General features: G+C 40.1%; 1 protein-coding gene across 2 annotated transcripts in view; it reads left to right on the plus strand.

Moving 5' to 3' along the window:
* The window catches only part of PI4KA (phosphatidylinositol 4-kinase alpha), a 135093-nt gene that overhangs the window by 16185 nt on the left and 99707 nt on the right, over nt 1-19201 (plus strand). For both annotated transcript variants that reach the window (XR_005654002.1, XM_039868416.1), the window contains exons 2-9: nt 1041-1157; nt 7247-7340; nt 9538-9626; nt 11565-11637; nt 12276-12535; nt 13044-13110; nt 16232-16380; nt 18087-18152. Coding sequence is in view for 1 of the 2 variants with exons in the window: in XM_039868416.1 (XP_039724350.1) it covers nt 1041-1157; nt 7247-7340; nt 9538-9626; nt 11565-11637; nt 12276-12535; nt 13044-13110; nt 16232-16380; nt 18087-18152 (915 nt within the window). In the remaining variant the exon portion in view is untranslated. The remainder of the gene's footprint in view (nt 1-1040; nt 1158-7246; nt 7341-9537; nt 9627-11564; nt 11638-12275; nt 12536-13043; nt 13111-16231; nt 16381-18086; nt 18153-19201) is intronic.

Consider the following 19201-nt stretch of genomic DNA (forward strand, 5'->3'; position numbering starts at 1 on the left):
TCATGACTTTATAGAACATTTAGGGCAAAAACACTATTTTTAATGTTTGTAATATTAGGTTAAACTTTGCAAAAGCATTGTTTTTGTAGGTTGAAAATCATTGAATATCAGCTATTTCATATGATTCAGCCTAATATTTCATCAAGTGGTTGAATCATTTAGTCTCCCAAAGTTAAATAGATTGTTTCAGATTTTCAGTTATTTTCTTTTTTAAAATTACAGTGATAATTGATTGACTCATTTTCAGGGCAAATGTCAAGCACTACACTTTCCTTAGCTGTTAAAACATTCCACCAGGACCATATGAATGTCAGCGAGTGACTTCTCATTGGGTCCACAGCCAAACAGCAAGGTTAGGACCTCCTGGTATGTCGAAATGCTCTGTTCAAGAGCTTGTGGCGGAGATTTTTAAAACCGACATCACCTGTTTTCCTATTCATACTAAATCCAGATTTTTTGTTCCTTTATGACAGATATTTACTGTTCGTTAATTTTGAAGATAATCTTAGTTTTTCCATTTATTCATTAAGTTTCTGATTTATATGCCTGCTTGCCTTCTGCTAGCCACTATTACGGCATATTCAGTAATAATAAATATTGTTTATTGAGCACTTACTATGTGCTGTACACAGTTTTAAGTGCTTTACATACATTTGATTTTTAAAGAGCCCTAAGGAGGCATTATGCTAGTAGGTAGGTTTGGGTAACTGGCTTATAGGCACCACTGGAAATTGGGGACTGCGGACTGTCCTGACACCAAGTGCGGGCATTAGCCATTGCGCTTTTACTGCCTGTGTATACATCATTATTACCTGCTGCCCAGGTTCCTCAGAGTGTGTTCGAGGGATATGTGTAGAATTATTTCAGAAGCTGAAGATGTCTTTTTTATGATCTTTTAATTGGAAAAAATGACTTACTGGTTATATAGACTCATTGCTCTTCTACGGTGCTGGTTTATTTTGAATGTGGGTTGATAATTTTAATTAAATTTATTAGTTAAATTAAATGTAGGTGCTGTTTTTTGTTGTCTCATTTTCTAGGTCCAAAAGCTGCTTTGTATGTGCCCCGTAGATTTCCATGGGATCTTCCAATTAGATGAAAGACGGAGAGATGCAGTGATTGCGTTGGGCATTTTTCTCATTGAGTCTGATCTTCAGGTAAGTCTTGACTAAATTAAAAGTGTTTCTACAGTGTAAAAATGGGGTATAATTAGAACTTAAATTTGTTCCTTCTTAAGTTTATCTAAAGTACTAGAAGAATGCATACAAATTCCTAATAAAAGTGGTTAGCAGTGGGTAAGACAGGGTAGGCGGAACAGGTGGGAATGAGACTTTTTCCTTTACACTTCTTAGGAGATTTTGATTTTTGGACTGTATGAATAAGTTATGTTGTTAAAAAAATAAAGCTGTGGGTTTTTTGTTTTTTGTTGGTTTTTTTTTTTTGCCAGAAAGTTAGTAAAATGCTTTGTGAAGTAACTGTGTGCCCTCTAGAGTAAACTTGATTTTCAATCTCAGGTAAAATGCTCATCAGTCAGAATTATAGTAACTTTTTTTTTTCCTTCCAAAAGGACAGTATTTTCTTAAAGTTTTATTTTTTCAATCACTGTTGACATACAATATTATGTTAGTTTCAGGTGTATAACACAGTGATTAGACATTTATATAAGTTACAAAGTGATCACCCTGGTAAATCCAGTATCCATCTGACACCATACATAGTTATTACAATACTACTGACCATATTCCCCATGCTATATTCTGCATCCCTACGACTTTTGTAATGACCAGTTTTGTACTTCTTCATCCCCTCCCCTCTTCACCCACTCTCACACTTTTCACCCATTCTGGCAACCATTGAAATGCTTTCTGTATCTATGAGCTTGTTTCTGTTTTGTTTATCATGTGCTCTAGATTCCATGCATAAGTGAAATCATATGACATATGTCTTTCTCAGTCTGACTTACTCCACACAGCACAATACCTGCTAGGTCCATCCATGTTGTTGCAGATGGCAAGATTGCATTCTTTTTTATGACTGAGTAATCTTCCACTGTATATATGTACCACCTCTTCTTTATCCATTCATCCATTAGTAGACATCCAGGTTGCCTCCATGTCTTGTAAATAATGCTGCAATGAACATATGGATGCACATGTCCCTTCAAAGTAGTGTTTTGGGTTTTTTTCAGATAAATACCCAGAAGTGGCATTACTGGGTCCTTCTATGTCTCTGGTTATAGTCTTTGTTTTAAAATCTATTTTGTCTGTTATAAGTATTGCTATCCCAGCTTTTTTGTCTGTTTGTTTCCATTTTCATGAAATATCTTTTTCTACTCCTTTACTTTCAGTCTGTGTGTGTCTTGGCGATCTGAAGTCAGTCTCTTGTAGGCAGCATATAAAGTTCTTGTTTTCTTATCCATTCAGCCACCCTGTGTCTTTTGATTGGAGCATGTAATTTATTTACATTTAAACTAATGGTTGCTAAATGTGTAGTTATTGCCATTTTATTATTCATATTTTTGATTTTTTTTCTCCTTAGAGAAGTTCCTTTAACATTTCTTAAAATACTGGTTTGGTGGTGATGGACCCTAGCTTTTTCTTGTCTGGGAAGCTCTTTTTCTGTCCTTCAATTGTAAAGAGTAGAGTAATTGTGATTGTAGGTCATTGCTTTTCATCACTTTGAATATTTCATGCCAATCTCTTCTGGCTTGCAGTTTCTCTTGAGAAACCAACTGACAGTCTTAGGGGAGCTCTTTTGTAGGTAACTAGATGCTTTGCTCTTGCTACTTTTAATATTCTCTCTTTGTCTTTAATCTTTGGCATTTTAATTATGATGGGTCTTGGTGTGAGCCTCTTTGGGTTCATCTTGTTTGGGACTCTCTGCCCTTCCTGGGCTTGTATGTCTATTTTTTTCACTAGGTTAGGGAAGTTTTCTGTCATTTTTCTTCAAATAGGTTTTCAATTCCTTTCGCTCTCTCTTCTGGTACCCTATAATGTGAATGTTGGTATACTTAAACTAACCTCATTTTGGGGGATTCTTTCTTCTTGTTGTTCTGATTGGGTGTTTTCTACTACTTTATCTTCCAAATCACTGATTCACTTCTATCTTTCATGTAATTTACTGTCAGTTATCTCCAATGTATTCTTTATTTCAGTTGTTGCATTCTTTATTTATGACTGGTTCTTTTTTACATTTCCTATCTCTTTGTTGACGTTCTCACTGAGATCATTGAGCTTCCTTATAACCAGTGTTTTGAACTTCGCATCTGGTAGATTACTTGTCTCCATTTTATTTAGTTATTTTTCTGGAGCTTTGTTCTGATCTTTCATTTGGGACGTTTCTTTGTCTTCTCATTTTGGCTGCCTTCCTGTGTTTGTTTCTATGTATTAGATAGAGCTGCTATGTCTCCTGGTCTTAGCAGAGTGGCCTTATGTAGTAGATGTCCTGTGGGGCCCAGTGGCTCAGTCTCCCTGGTCACCTGAGCCAGGTGCTCTAGGTGTGTCCCCTCTGTGGGTCATGTGTACCCTCTTGTAGTAGTTGAGTCTTGGTTGCTGTTTGCATGTCGGTGGGAGGGATTAACCCTCAGACTAATTGGTTGTGAGGACTGGTCGTGACTACAGTGGAGGAGCTGTTGTGCTGGGGCTGATCCTATGGAGCACGATTTGCTTTAGCAGGGCCTTGGTCCCTGCCTTGTCTGCTCTTTGAGTGTGTCTTTTGTGAAGGTGGTTGGGCAGTGCTCTGGTGTGATCTGAAGCTTGCCACCAGGTGTGTTCTAGGGCCCCTTGGGAGGGGCTCTGTTGCAAGCCAAAGTCAGCCACTGCCAGTGCCCTGCCCTGGGACCACTTGGTATAAGCTGCAAAGTAATCTGAGAATGATTACCACTCATGCTGGGCTTGGAGGTACCTGAGAGAGTCTAAACTGTGAACCGAGGCCTGCTGTTGCTAGTGCTGGACTTGGGGCTGCTTAGCAAGAGGTATGGGGCATGCTGAGGCCAGGTGCAGCTTATTTGGAATTTGTGAACCTTAGAGATTTTAGGAAAGTCCATAGCATGAACTAGGACAAACTGTTTATGTGGAAAAGCCACTGGAAGTGGCTTGGATGGGCCCAAAAGTTGGGTAGGGTGGGATCTCAGGGAATCACCAGGGCAGGGTGAATGGTATTAGTTAAATTGGTGAAGACTCAGGTATGGCGCCTGCCTGTGTCTGCATGCTGGGTAAAAGAGGGGCTCAACAAAGGAACAGTGGTTTCTGCCAGCACTTCTGTCTGGGACAGAGCTGCCCCTCCAGCCCTCTCCCCGAAGCCAGACAATTCATTTCCTCTCCACATGTTCCTGGTACCTTTCTTGCTGTTGCCCCAGAGCTGGAGCTCAGAGCAAGTGATTCCATCAGCGAGTAAGTCTGTGCAAGTGGGCCCTTTAAGAGGAGTGCCTGGGACTCCAGCAGCCCTCTGTCTCATTCAGCCACAATCTCCACTGGTTTTCACAGCCAGAAGTTGTAGGGACTTCTCTTCCTGGCACTAGTGCTCTGGGCTGGGATCCTTCGCCCTCTGGAGGGACCTCCACAGCTGAGATAACCCTCCTGATTTTCAGCTGCCAAATGTGGGTGTGGGGCCAGCCCCTTTTGTGTCTCCGCCCCTCCTACCAGTCTGGACTTGGCTCCCTTTGTATCCTTAGTTATTGGACTTCTGTTGAGGTAGACTTCGGGCGATTCTCAATGATGATTGTTCTGTAGTTGTAATTTTGGTGTGATCGTGAGATGAGGTAAGCACAGCATTTACCTATTCCTCCATCTTGCCCAGAACTCAAGGACAGTATTATTTGAGATAATTTTGATATAATGCCATCTTTTTCAAAACTATGATAGTTATAAATTAAGTTTTAGAGTATGTGTTAATGTGCCTTTTAAAGGCGATTTGAAAACCAGTGTTGTAGCTCCACTAGAAAATGGTATGGCTGTTGTTTTTTTAGTATTTATCAAGGCTAATTGAAGCTAATGATTAATCACTGCATATACAGTCTTATTTATCTGTTTATTTTTATCATTATCAAGAATCATTTTTTAATTCGAAGCTTAATTATACCGTTAGGAAAGTAAAGATGTTAAATATTTAAATTTTTATTTATCCAGAAATGTTAGCTTGCATGTCCTGGAAATTTTACTTTTCGACAGACTGTTTATACATTTGAAAAAAAATACGCATTTTAATTTTAGAGCAGTATTAAAAAAATTAAATAGGTTGTCTGACCAAGGCCATGTGAAAAACCAAAACTAGATGCATCACCTGCATTTTAGTTTTCTTATTTATTTACAAATATGAAAAGAAAGAAAATCATTTCTACTTTTTTATTCTCCAAGTCCTATGTAAATTTAAATATTAAAAAATAAAGAGGAAAAGAATTTTTCAAAACAATCTGTATAAGAAACTACTGCTGTTCAAATATGTGTTACTTGAAAATATCTTTGACAAACATAGATTTACCTGTAAGTCCTTAATACTTATATTAGGCTTTTTAAGGTGGCAAGGAAGAGATGAATACAAATTACCTTTGGTGTAACTCAGGTTCTAATTAAGGATTTGGTGGGGCACAGGGTGGCAACTGACATCCCTCAAGCCATATAGTCTGCTTGTGATTCTGGGGACGACTGCCAGCCTCATGGACCCCAGAAGAGAAGACCAGCATGCTTTTCCAGGCCCCTGGACCGTAGGGATCAGCTTTCTCTTTATCTCCCTGTTGTTTATGTTTCTTGCCTCCATCCAGGATGGGCTGTGGCATTGGCCTCCTTTATGTCCAGTCGGTGGATTGCCCTAGCAGCAGCTATGGCTAGAGTAGCAGAGGTAGTTTACTTGCAACATGCTACAAAAGCCGTAATGGTTTATACAGGAAAGAGTACCAGGGCTACTTCCTTTGCAGGAGACTGTGCTGTGCAGGCCCTTTGGAGTCTTGTACCTGTTAGTACACTAGGATCCTGGACAGATGTCATATCCAGCTGCTTTTCATCCTTTAGAGGAGAAATTGTTTTGTTTTCACTGATGAAAGTTCTCTATGTGTTTGGATATCAATTGTGGCATGTAACATACTATCCCCAAAATTAGTAGCTTAATATAACAATTTTTTTTTCTCATGAACCTGCAATTTAGACAGCACTCAGAAGAGTCACTTTTTTCTCCATTAGGTGTCACCTGGCATGGCTGGAAGGCTGAGGGCTGGAATCACCTAAAGGGCTGGAATCACCTAAAGGCTTATTTATACCATGTCTAGGAGGTGATCCTGGTTGTTGTCTGGGACCTTAGCTGGGGCTCTCAGCCAGCGCACTCTATGTATATGGCCTCTCCCTGTGGCCTGAGCTATGTCGCTGTGTCACACCATAGTGTCTGAATTCCAAAGATGAGTGTCCTGAGAAAGAGCCAGGTGGAAGTTGCACTACCTTCTCTAACCGAGCCTGGGAAGGCAGTCTCGTGTGTACTATTCTATAGATACACTAGAAGCAAGTCACTAAGGCAGCCCATCTTTCAGGGTAGGTGAATTCGACTCCACCTTTCAGTGTCACAATAATTACAGCCATGTTTTCAAAACTACCACATGCTGTTTTAGTGTTTCAGAATATCAAATTGTATCCCTCTTTTCTGGAGGACACTTACCTCATTTTTACCAGAGCATCTATAAATGGGAAACAACCAATAGAGCAAATCATGGAAGGTTATGAAGTTATGTGTTGTTGGCTAGTTGGGAAACTAGAAGAAAGTAATTTTTTTATTGACTAATGATGTCTATAAAGTCTAATGTTCAATTCGAGAGGAGCCAAAGGAAACATGAAACAGTATATTAACCAAACAAGGGCTATTAACAACAGAAGCTATCACTAAGTTTAGAAGCTTGTGGCTGTGAGCTGCTTTCTAGTCTGGAAGATTCAGAGGCCCACTGAAGGGTTTGGGGCCTCTCTGAACACCTCTCAGTGAAGGCAGCTTCGAGTGTGTATGCACATACACACCTTCTTCTGGAGAGGCCCCCATGGGAGCCCAGGCCCCAGAGGACGCCAAGTTAGGCCATACACTCAGCTCCAGAAGGGCAGGTTTTAGCCCTTCCCTTAGGCACTTGTGGTGTAGGCTGCTAGGAAACAGGAAGGGTGCAACGCCATTTGAGCCACCTTTAAGGTGATTAGGATGTGGGTATGCTTTGCTTTGACCTTAATCTGTGCTAAAATGCTACCAGTCACATATTAAATACAATTTTTTTTTTTTTTTGTAGCACAAAGATTCTGTGGTTCCTTACCTTCTTCGACTTCTTAAAGGTCTTCCGAAAGTATATTGGGTAGAAGAAAGCACAGCTCGGAAAGGCAGAGGTAATTTCATATAATGTTCCCTGAGTGCAAGGAAAAATATGTATGTTCTATGCCTATAAGGTTCAAGTGTTCAATTATACTAACACATCAGTTAGAATGCTTCCAGCTGGTTCCACTCCTGGCTGTAGGACACTTGCCTGCCTGTAGCAACTTGGGCTGTGCATACTCACTGTCATCCAGGGCCTCTGGGCGAGAGGATGGGAGGGGAGGGAAGGGCTGAGCAAGCCAGCTTTTAATTACACTCTGAGAGAAAGCAGGAACTTTGAGACCTTTAAGAACCTTTTAGTATATCTCATTGGCCAGAATTGGGTCACCTGCCATTCCCTGAAGCAGTCCCTGTTACCATTAGTTGAATAGGCTCACTCCTGGAATGAGGTCAGTTCTCCAAATTGCATTGCTGCTACTCAAAAAAGAAGGGTGAGATGGATTTTCGGGACTCAACTCCATGTTCGCATAAATATTTTATTACTTTGTTGCTGCTGCTAAGTTTCAGTTAAACTTTGCCCCTTTAGAAATGGTAAAAATTCGTGTGTATTTCTTTTTAACTTGTATTTTACTTTGATCTCTCTTTAAGGTCAAAGAGAAAGTTAGATCATCTTTTTCCCTCTTCTTTTCCGTTACCCTTCCCTCCCTGCCTCCCTCCTTGCTTTCTTTCCTCCCTCTTGAAATATTTACATTGGTCCACTGTGTGCCAAGCATTGTGCTATTAAACATTTAAAACGCTGATGTTCTTGTATATTGATTTCCCAAGACTCCAGAATCAGCTTGGAAGACCTCCCAACATTTTAGAGTTCATGATCCATGAGACTGAAGTTTCCTTGTAATCTCTCTCTCCCTCCTTCTCTCTCTCTCTGAGGCCTGAGGCCTACCTTCCGATATAGTTGGTGGCTATAAAGACGGCCCTTGTCCTTTTGGTTTTTGATACAGCCTCAATTTGTTAGGTAGGCCATTCTGCTAAAGATGGGTTTTACTATTCTCAAGAAGGTCCTGCTTGTGCCTGGATTCCTCTTACCTTTGCATTTTTATCATTTCTGGTGATCTACTGTGCCTAAAACGGACAGATCCCAAATTATGCACATATTCTGGAATATAGAGAAAGTGTTGTTAAAAGGTCAAACATCCATGTCCATTATTGTTATTTGGGAAGACGTAGAATGCCAGTAGACATTAATTTTGTTTTTCTATTCTTTTATTTCAAAACAAATATCACTTCTAAATATGTGGACTCAGAGTGTCATTGCTGGACCAGAAGCATCAGCCTCACCTGGGAACTTGTCAGAAATGCAGATTCTCAGCCACCATATCAGAGTTACTGAATTAGAAACTCTGGGGCCGAGAAGCAGGCAGCCTGCATTTTAACAAGTCCTCCAGGTGAGTCTGGTGCACAATCAAGTGTGAGAACAACCTAGAGCTGCATCTGAAAATTAGTGCAGAAGTAGAAATGTAAGTCTTCTGCCTTGTGCTGTGCATATGGCCATAAAACAGTGGGTAGCTCTATGTCCTTGATTAAATATTTAGTATTCAGAATAGATTAAATATTTAGTAATGATTGGACCTACACAGCAAAGGTTCTAACATTTTGAAGGTACAGTTGATAGAAGTGCTGCTTAGTGTTTGGTCTTTTGAGTGTGGAGCTCCCTTTTCAACCTTGAGGCCAAGCTCCTGAGAACCCTGATGCTAGGAGGCTCAGTAGTGGCAGGGCTTAAAAATCTATGAGGAATGGAGCAACTCTTTGGAAGCTCTTATTAGGATTTTCTCCATTTGTCAAAACAAAGCAGAAAATAAAATATAAGCATTTAATTCAGCTTAAAGTAGTAATAGGTATTTGACAGTTACCCTCCAGTATACCATCTCTTATACTCTATCAGGATTGATTTCTCACTTTTAGTTAAGTAGGGAATAAAAAATGGAATCTGTCGAGTTGAGAGGCTTTATAATATGAAACTGTAAAATTGGCTCATGAAACATTTAAGTTTATTGAGCCAAAACGTTTTATTAAAAGAAAGATAGGGGTATTTCTTAGTAAACATGTTGGGTCCAAATCTGTTCTTTTGAGACTCATCTCAGCGAGGGTACCACTGTAAACTGGTCCCTTGGCAAGCTGTATGAGAGAGGAAACATAATGAATTGGGTGGCCAGTAGGTGTGGCCCAGTGTCTTATTTGTGATGACTTAATTTGTGTCTTTATGCCTTCTAGGTGCCCTCCCAGTGGCAGAGAGCTTCAGCTTCTGCTTGGTAACTTTGCTGTCTGATGTAGCCTACAGGGACCCTTCGCTTAGGGATGAAGTAAGTGTGTGGTGAATTGTTGTGCATTTCTATAAGATCAAAAAGAGTTCTGAAGTGATGACAGGAGGAAAAATCAAATTTGAAATGATTAGATTGTTTATATTGATTTCTTCATACTATCAATTACACACCTAAGAAATGTTTACTACTTGCTTACAGTACTTTTCAGGTTACCTACTGATCTTTTGAGTCTGATCCCACTCAGCTTTCCACATAGTCCTGTGAGGTAAGCAGCAAAAGGCAGAGGCAGCTTTCCTGATGCTTTTTTGGGGATTGAAGTCTTTCATAGAATATTCTAGATGAAGCTAATCCTTTAAGTGCTCAGATTTTTTAGTTTTAGTTTATTTTGTTGGAAATGTTACTTAAATGTGTTTCAGACTTTTTTTTTTTAGCAAAGAATAAGATCATAATCTAAACTTTTTCTTAATTAATTAGATTTATTATTTTGAAAATCAATTTTTATATTCCGCTATCCTCAGATCCTGCCAACATGTGCCTGGCTGCCTCCTTCTATGCTAAATGTGCTGAGTTATCTAAGCTTTTTGAATTTTTGTATCTGTTTTTTTAAATTTTAAAAATCTCTTTCCTTGACCAGGTGCTGCAGACATAAAAAAAAAACCAAAACTCTTTCCTTGATAGCAAACTGTAAATTCTTTTGTCAAAATTTCTGCCAATACATTCTTCTACATCCTTTTTTCTTAGTTTAGTTTCTTTGTAGGTTGGTTAAAGATAACTAGATAAAATTAACAGGCTATAAGTTAAGGGCTTTTCTATAAATAACGTCTATCAAAATAGGTTAACATTGAAGATGATGACATAACTTTAATATATGAAATGGAATAAATATTTCTTTTTAAGTCTTCATAGGTTATTCAGCATTATTTAACATTAGCAAAATATAAGAAATTTGACTTGATTATGAACAAGTCATATTAGATCAAATTCATTCTCTTCTTTGCCTGGATTTTCTAAGACTGGTAGAGGAAAATGAGGTAGATATAGTCTAGTTGGTCTTCATCAAGGTATTGGACAGACCCTCTCCTGATATCCCAGAATATAGGCTGAGCTCCAGAGGGTTTTCGGAACTACCTGAAGGAACACCTGAAAGGGAACCTGGTGAGATGCCAGCCCAGCAGGAGCCTCTGGTAGCCTGCCCCCTACCATTGAAGCTAAATGAGCCAGGGCCGTGATTGAAGATCAGAAAGCAAATTGATTTCATTTCTAGACACCACAAAGCCGGGAATCAACAACCAGTGTGATAAACTAAAGCTAATTACTGTGAGCTTTGTAGGGATCGATGATAGGCAAAAAAAAAGTCAACTATATATGTAGAGGTGGCATAGCTTGGGAGCAGCGTGTGTGAAAAAGATTTAAATATTTTCTTTATCTGTGAGCTCATTGAGCCAGCAGTGTGAAATAACTGCCAGTTGCTAATGACACATACATGAAAGTCTAGAATTTGTGTTGAGCTTGGTGATTACTCAGTGAGTCCCAACATCCCTGGAATATTTTATCCTGAGCACCACAATTTGAGACGGTTTCTGACACAGTGGGCTACAGTAAAATCAGAAGCAGACAGTCAACATCGTATCATAAGAAATGAGTGAAGAGAACTAGAAGTATGTAGCCGTGACAAGGGATTTGGGGTCTTGTCACTTGTTTGCAGTATATGGAGGAAGGAGTGGCCACAAAAGCTGGTGGGTACAAAGCCCCCAGGAGGACAACATTGGCCCTGGACCAGCCCAGAGAGGGAGGGTTTCGGTTTCTGGAAGGTCAGCTGATTGGTCCCTTGACAGAACTGTCATGTGGGAAGTTATATATCAGATAAGCGGTTGGACAAGAAAATGTGTAAAGCTCTTTCTAATATTGAATTAACTTTACGATATTTTTCTGATATTGTTTGTAAATTTGTTTGTTCTGTTTCCTTGGCTATTACAGATTCTAGAAGCACTTTTGCAGGTTTTGCATGTCCTTTTGGGAATGTGCCAGGCCTTGGAGATTCAAGAAAAAGGTATGATTATAGATTTAAGGCTTTTTAAAAAATGATTTTGTGATTATTGTTTCCCTTGCTTTTTCCCAGTCTTCTTTTTTGTTTTTTACTACACTATGTACATCATGGTCGAAAACCTGCCTTTATTAGGTTGCCTTTGTTATGCGTTAACTAAGAGGCCGCTTAGGGGTTACTAGCACAGCTTTGCTATCTGAATTCCGAGTGACCTTCAACAAGTCACCTCACCCTCTGGGCCTAATAAGTTTCTTCACTTATAACATGTCTAACTTCCAAAGGTCATTTTTCCTCTAGGGTAGGGCTACCAGTATGATCCCAGGAGGAACAGATAATATTGTTTAAATATAGTAAAGGTGCCTGATAACATGGCTTAGCTGTATAACTGATTTGGGTGTGCCATGAGTAGGTTAAGACCTCTCAAAGAGGGCAGGTGTGTGATGAATAGTCTGAAGTTGTTAGTGCCAGATTGAAAATGTCATCGGTCAGCCCTTGGGGTTGACCCTGTTGCTGTGGCTTATTCTGACCCTTCAGATTTGTTAGTGGGTGGGTTGTTAGATGTGAGCCAGTGCTGCAAGTTGTGAGAATGTGTTTCTCTCGCAGATAACTTTCTGGTAGCAGAACATTCTTACTTTGTGTTCTAGAATACCTTTGCAAATATGCGATCCCATGCCTGATTGGAATCTCACGAGCATTTGGACGTTACAGCAACACAGAAGAGTCTCTCCTCTCGAAACTCTTTCCCAAAGTCCCTCCTCATTCCCTCCGAGTCCCAGAGGAGCTAGAAGGTGTTCGGCGGCGTTCCTTCAATGACTTCCGTTCCATCCTCCCCAGCAACTTGCTGACTGTGTGTCAGGAGGGCACCCTGAAGAGGAAGACCAGCAGTGTGTCCAGCATCTCTCAGGTGGGGCTGCAGGTGGGGGAGAGATTAGAGGAGAGAGGTCTTATTAAGTGCTTGCAGGAAGAAAATCCCACTTACGTGTAGTTTAAGTAAATTTAGAAAACATAAAATGTTCCCTTTTGTGTTCTCTTTAATACAAAGTCTTGTGTGTCCCTTTTAAGATTTATAAGTGATTTCATCTCCTAGTCACAAAGTATTTGTTTCTTAGCAATGGGATTCTGAGTGGGAGACAGTTGGTATACTAAAGAAGTGTATAATTGACTCATGGAGAAAAGGTAGACACAAAACACTGAGAATAATTCAGCTCAGTAATGAAGTATAAATGTATGTCTAGACAGGAAGAATTTAGTGATTTGGTATATGGTAGAGAATGGGTTTCAGGAAGGAGGTGAGGCTTGAACCAGGACTTGAAGTACAGCCATTGATCTGACAGAGAGAACCTTGCCTACATCGAATCCGACTGAGGTTTGGCTGACCTTTTCTGATATGTAAGTGTGGTTGTGTGTTTCAGGTCAGCCCCGAACGTGGGATGCCTGCTCCTAGCTCCCCTGGAGGATCTGCCTTTCATTACTTTGAAGGTGAGCTTCACTTTTCTGCCAAGAATGTTGACCTACCACTTGGATAGCAAGTTCATGGTGATGACTTAGGGATAGTAATACCAGTGCTCTGCTGTCATGCATCTAGAATGTCAAGCTTTTAGAAAGCACTTATTTTAATTTAAATGTCTTTTAAATTTAATTTTAAAATATTTCAAACAGAGAAAAGTACAGAAATTAATATACAGACCCCATGTGCTTGTGATCAGAATTTTAGTATGTTAACCCGTGAAAGCATTGGTTTTTAGGCGGATCTTTCTCTTGTTTTTTTTTTTTAGATCATTACGTATATAGATAATATTAAAGAGTATTTTATACTTTTTATAGAGACTTGCTATTCACAAAGCACTTTTATGGGATTTACTGAATTTGATTCATATGATAGCCCTGTATAGTGTCAGACATTTATTAAAATTGCCTTCAACTTATCCACTTATACAATAATTTATGGTCAAATTGTATGACATGAAGAATAGTAAGTAAATAGATATATATTTTTAAAGTGGCAGCTTATGACCATGAAAACACACATAGGGTTGATACTTAATCAAATTCCTTTAGTAAATTCACCTTTCAACTCACCACATCTCCTCTTTTCTGAAATATGTTGGAAGACACATTTATCTAAATAAAAATCAATTGCCTTCGACTTATCCTTGAGGGAAGTAAGACTGATTAAATGATAGGAGATGGGGAACCAAAACTCTGTGCCTTGTAATGCCATCTATTCCATTTCCGGATGATGCTGATTGCTTAAAGAACATTTCTCAAGAGGGTCTTGAAAGATGTGAGGGGAATTAAAAAAAGAGGAAGTATCTGGATTCAAATGTGGGTAACATTGCATACAGTATCTCTTGGACATGTGAGAATATAACATGTAATAGTCTAGGTATATGTTAGAATGTAAAGGCCAAATTGACCCACTCAAAACAAATCCCACCTTCCAGAGAGAACCACTTGTCCTAGAATATATTCCTCCAGACTTTAAACAACCCATTTGCTACCCGTATGCTCTTGGGGCATCTGAGGCTTGATTTGTCCTCTAAGGCTCCTTTTTCCTTAGTAAACTAATCTCTGTGCCCAGGAGCCCCTCCCCATTAGGGATTCCCTCCTTTAAACACTTCCAGTGAGTGTCCAGGATTGGGGCACGCCCAGGTATGGCCTCACTGTTTGAACTTCATTTGGCAGATGTGGGCTGAGCACTGCTCTCCTGTAGGGGTGAGGTCAATGGATGATTTTCTTAATTTCTCACAGTCTAAAATGCACTTCATTGTTGAAGAAACAGGCAGGAAACCACTGCTCTTTCCCTTTTTGCTTCCAAGACTCTCGTTTCGCTCAAATTTTTCTTACAGTTAGGCTCCCCTTCTCTTTCCAGTTCCTTTTCTACAGCGCTGTAAGAATTCTTTTTAAGAGTTATTTTTTAAAAACATAAATCTTATCTTTAATTTCTTGCTAAAAGACTTTCGGTGACACCCCCTGCGTAAATTCTAAATCTTAGATCCTTGGTTCCTGCAGTTCCCATGTTTTGCCTCTGTCTATGCCCAACAGACAATGGCTCAGCCACACATGACTTCGTCCTTGTGTTGTGTTTCTATCTGGAAGATGCCTTCTGATCACAAACTTTTTACTTTCTTTTATTATTATTTAAAAATTACACTTGTGTATATATAAGGTGATGATTTAATAAATATACACATGATTATTACAGTCAAGCTGTTAACATAGCCATCTCCTCAGACAGTTACCATTTTTGTCTTTTTTTGGGGAGGTGGAGGTGATGAAAGCACCTGAAATCTACTCTCGGCAAATTTCTGGTATTCAGTATGGTCTCACTAACTATGGTCATTGTGTTGGACGTCAGTGCTCTGGACTAATTCATCCTGCATAACTGCAGCTTCTTACCTTTGACTAACATCCCCACCCCCTCACCTATGGTAACCTCTGTTCAACTCTCTGCTCCTATGTGTCTGACTGTTTTAGATTCTGCACATAGTGAGATCATGTAGTTTTTTTTTTTTTCCTCTGTCTGGCCTATTTCACTTAGCATGATGTCCTCCAGGTTCATCCATGTTGTTACGAATAGTAGAATCCCCTTCTTTTTTAAGGCTGAATAATACTTCGTTTTTATACACACTCAAATTTTTATATACACTCAAATTTGTATGTATATTATATACATACACATTTACACACACACACACACACACACACACACACACACACACACACACACACACACACACACACACACACAGACACCTCTACCTTCTTATCTTCTTCCCCACCTATTCCCCTTAAGCCAGCTTTGTTATCTTCCTCTCTTCTCGGTCATTTGTTTTGTTGGCCTCCGGCATCTTAGCTCCTCTTAGTATGATTGTGCATCCCCTCTTTTGTAAGTTGCTGGTTTGCTCTCTTAGGACCCATCTAGCTCAGGTCAGCAGTGTGTCACCAGCATCATAGAACTACACATCACCTTTGACCCAATTGGGATAAACTCAACTCTTTGCTTTTTCTGTGCTCTAGTGCTTGAGAAAGTAATAAAATTTATTCTTTGTTTTTTAAAGATTGATATGGTCTGTTACTATTTAATATGAAAATATTACAAATTTTTCTAGTCATCATCTCCTATCATAGTTTTTTAATAATGGATTTTTAAGTGATTATATGCTTTTGGGTTTATATTTATTAGTAAGTGTTAGATGTTTGGCTTTTTATTTTTGTTCTGACTTTGAAATTTATAGTAATGTGCATTTTTGTTCTAATTTTGGTGGTCAAATATCTTTGGGACCCTGTGAATCTCACACTTTCACATTGGTCAACCTTTAAAAAGGTGTAATTTTTTCCCCCACATTTAAGTCTTCATTGTTTGGTTTGAAAACATTAGGGCATGATTATAACTGTTCCTTTGACTTGAAATACCCCAGTGAGAGGTGTCACTCCCCAAGGACTTGCAATCCAGCCTTTACTTCATGATTAAAAACAAGGAATTGGAGTATAAACAAAAGCAAAATCTATGCCTTTGTTGGTTATTGAGGGGATCAGCTTGAGGAAGTACCCCAGTCATGTGTTACTGTGACTGACTCTTTGGTTTTCTTCCCATCAGTCTCTTACTTACCTGATGGGAGCGCCCTGGAGCCCGATTACTACTTCTCCACCATCAGTTCCAGCTTCTCAGTTTCTCCTCTTTTCAATGGCATCACCTTTAAGGAGTTCAGTATCCCACTGGAAATGCTTCGAGAACTCTTAAACTTGGTAAGCAGAGCATTAATGGATAAACAGACCACGGGTATATTGATCAGTAAAATTGTTACTGATGTAAGCCTGTATTTTTTAAAGGAAAAACTAGGAGTTTTTCAGTGTTTAAGAGTACAACTTAGTAGCCATAATTTTCCAATTAAGGAAGAAAGAAGAGTAACGTTCATAGAGCAGTTGTGCGATATGTTGTCATTTAATCCTTGCAGCAGTCATGTGGGGGAAGCAGCTGTACATCCTCATTTTAGAGGTAGGGAAATCAGTGTCAAATACATCAAGGATTGGTAGGCCAAGAGCAGGGCCGAAACTCAGCCCAGGGAGCCGGACAACAAGTCCAGTTTCTGTTGCACCTGACTCCCTTCTGGGAGCTGCTCTATTCAGATCAATAGAAAACCTAACTTTTTCATATTGGGGTAACTTTGGATGGCCTTTGAGGTGATGTCAGAGAAGGGATTGGTGCCATTGTCAGAGTCTCAAAATGGACAGTTCTTTGATCCAGGAACTCTGAAGTTATGAATGAGCTGGGATGCTTCAACACATTCATGTGGGGAGTGGTGAAGACATCATCAGGGGCAGACTCTAAAGATGGGACTTTCTGTTTTGGAAAGAATGAGAGAATGAGAATGACACCTACGAAAGCATGAAACATTCACTGGAGGGAGCAGCCATCTCCCTCTGTGTGGACTGTGAATAGAAATCACTCAAAGAGAAAGGCTTTAGGCTGAAGATACAAGAAGACATTAAAACTTGGATGATAATTAGTGAAGACAGAGCCATAATGAATTACTAAAGAGCCTAGGATGTTTTTTGAAGTTGCTGTCAGCAAAGAAAACTCCCCCCTCAACTGCTTCTCACTGTCAATGTCTCAGACAAAATGGTGGCCTGGGTGGCCATGGCCTTCTCAAATGGCTCTTTTTAGTATCAGCTCAGAAATCCCAATTAAAGGCTAAATATTTCAGGTCTTCTCTTGTGGAAATTATTTTTCCGGTATATTTTAACTTTTCAAGGTTAGGTTTTCCTCTCGGCAATTTTTCATTTCTCCTCCTGGCATGTTGTTTATCATTATCTGTACATATTTAAAATGACCTTCTTAACATACTAAAGTTGGTGGCGGGGCAGTTTTATCAAGTGGTTCTGCAGTTGACAGACCAGTTCATTCCTGTACTAAATGTTGATACAGAGAACGGTATAAACAATTGCATCTGTTAGTAGTTTAAAATATGGGTTGTAGTGTGAGTACCTGGGCAGCTTTGGAAGAGCCAATGAACCAGGCCCTGGGGAGGAGAGGGGAGCCAGGAGCTGTCAGCACCCAACGACTGGCTATGAAGGTGCCCTCGACATTTGGGAGGGGATTCAAGTGAACTGTCAATGATGCCTGGAATCTGAACACTTTCACATCCTGGAAATGGAAATGTAATGTCTGCAAATTTGAGAGGGTTGGTTTCTTTTCTATTTTTATGTCATTTCAATCTAGGTAAGAAAAAGAAGTTTTAAGTGATGGCAGAATTAGGGTATTTTTTGTGTATAGTTTGATATAGAGCCATTTGTGTATTGTGGCCCTATCCTTCCATCACATTTTTCACCACATGGGCATGTTATGTGGTTTTGTCTACATCAACACGATTTATTATTTAGTAGAAGGAGTTGGCATTCCTGTCTCCCCCTGCATTCGTCAGGCACCTTATGAGGTCTTATTTCCATGGTAGGTGAAGAAGATTGTTGAGGAGCCTGTTCTCAAATCCTTGGATGCTGTTGCAGCCAGTGTGATAGAGGTATGTCCCTTCTGAGAGCATCACGCTGCACTCTGTCAGCCGTGAGCCTCTGTGTAGAGAGAGCAGGGAGGCTTTGTGTGGGGGCTGGAGGAAAAGGGTTTGGCAGTGAGTTTGCAGTTTAGTTTCCCTAGTCCCAATAATGATAACACACCTCCTACCTGAAAGCTTGCTCCGTGCCAGCCTCTTTTAAATATATAACCTTCCAGTGCTCTGAGTAGAGGTTGGTGTCTCCCTTTCACAGATGAAATACAGAGGTTCAAGGGACTAACTAACTTGCCCTCGTCACAAAGTCACCATGGGAGCTAGGAATTTGCTGGGTCCTCTGACGCTGAAGCCCATGCTTTTTTATCTTCCTTGCTCCTTCGGTGCTTCCAAAGCCACTTCTCTGGGCTTAGTACACACCTCTCTCACTTTCTAGGCGTGTACAAGCCCTGGCTTTCAATATATTTAGAACCAAGGCCTGCAGCATTATTTATAAAATCATTAGATATAGGTGCTGGGAGATCTCAAAACCTTAGGGAACATTTGGGTCAGTACCCTTTTGAGTGTTGGGATCCAGAGCGATTGCTGTTTGCCAGGCTGATAATTGTCGTGGGCATGTGCTAGATCCAGATTCCTTTTGAAGCCTAGTATTCTTTCTCTCACCTGGTTGTGAGACACAGTGTCTGGTACCACAGAGGTCAGCTCTGAAGTGGGAGGGAACCTCCAGGGACCTTTCTGAGCTGCAAACTGTGTCTTCTGCCCTACACGTTGTCCCAGCAAGCTGTCTGCAGACAATAGATGTGTATGTGCTGGGCGTGGCTTGCTCCAGGCCAGTTCATGGTTGAAGAGCACAGTACTTATAATTCTCCAGGTTATAGTCTGGCACTTTCTACCTGTCTTTGATCTTTTTGCAGGTTGTGTCCTGCCCATTGGCCTGAGCTTTCGCTTTCTCACTGCTTTCAGTCTCAGCAGCCCCTTGGTTTTCTTTTCAGCATTTGGTCATGTGTGACCCAGGGCAGACCAAGAGGACCAGGGCAAGTAATGAAAGCTGGGCTGCATTATCTGGG

Source organism: Pteropus medius, unplaced genomic scaffold (assembly GCF_902729225.1).
Source record: "Pteropus medius unplaced genomic scaffold, Ma_sr-lr_union100, whole genome shotgun sequence".
Classification (NCBI taxonomy): domain Eukaryota; kingdom Metazoa; phylum Chordata; class Mammalia; order Chiroptera; family Pteropodidae; genus Pteropus; species Pteropus medius.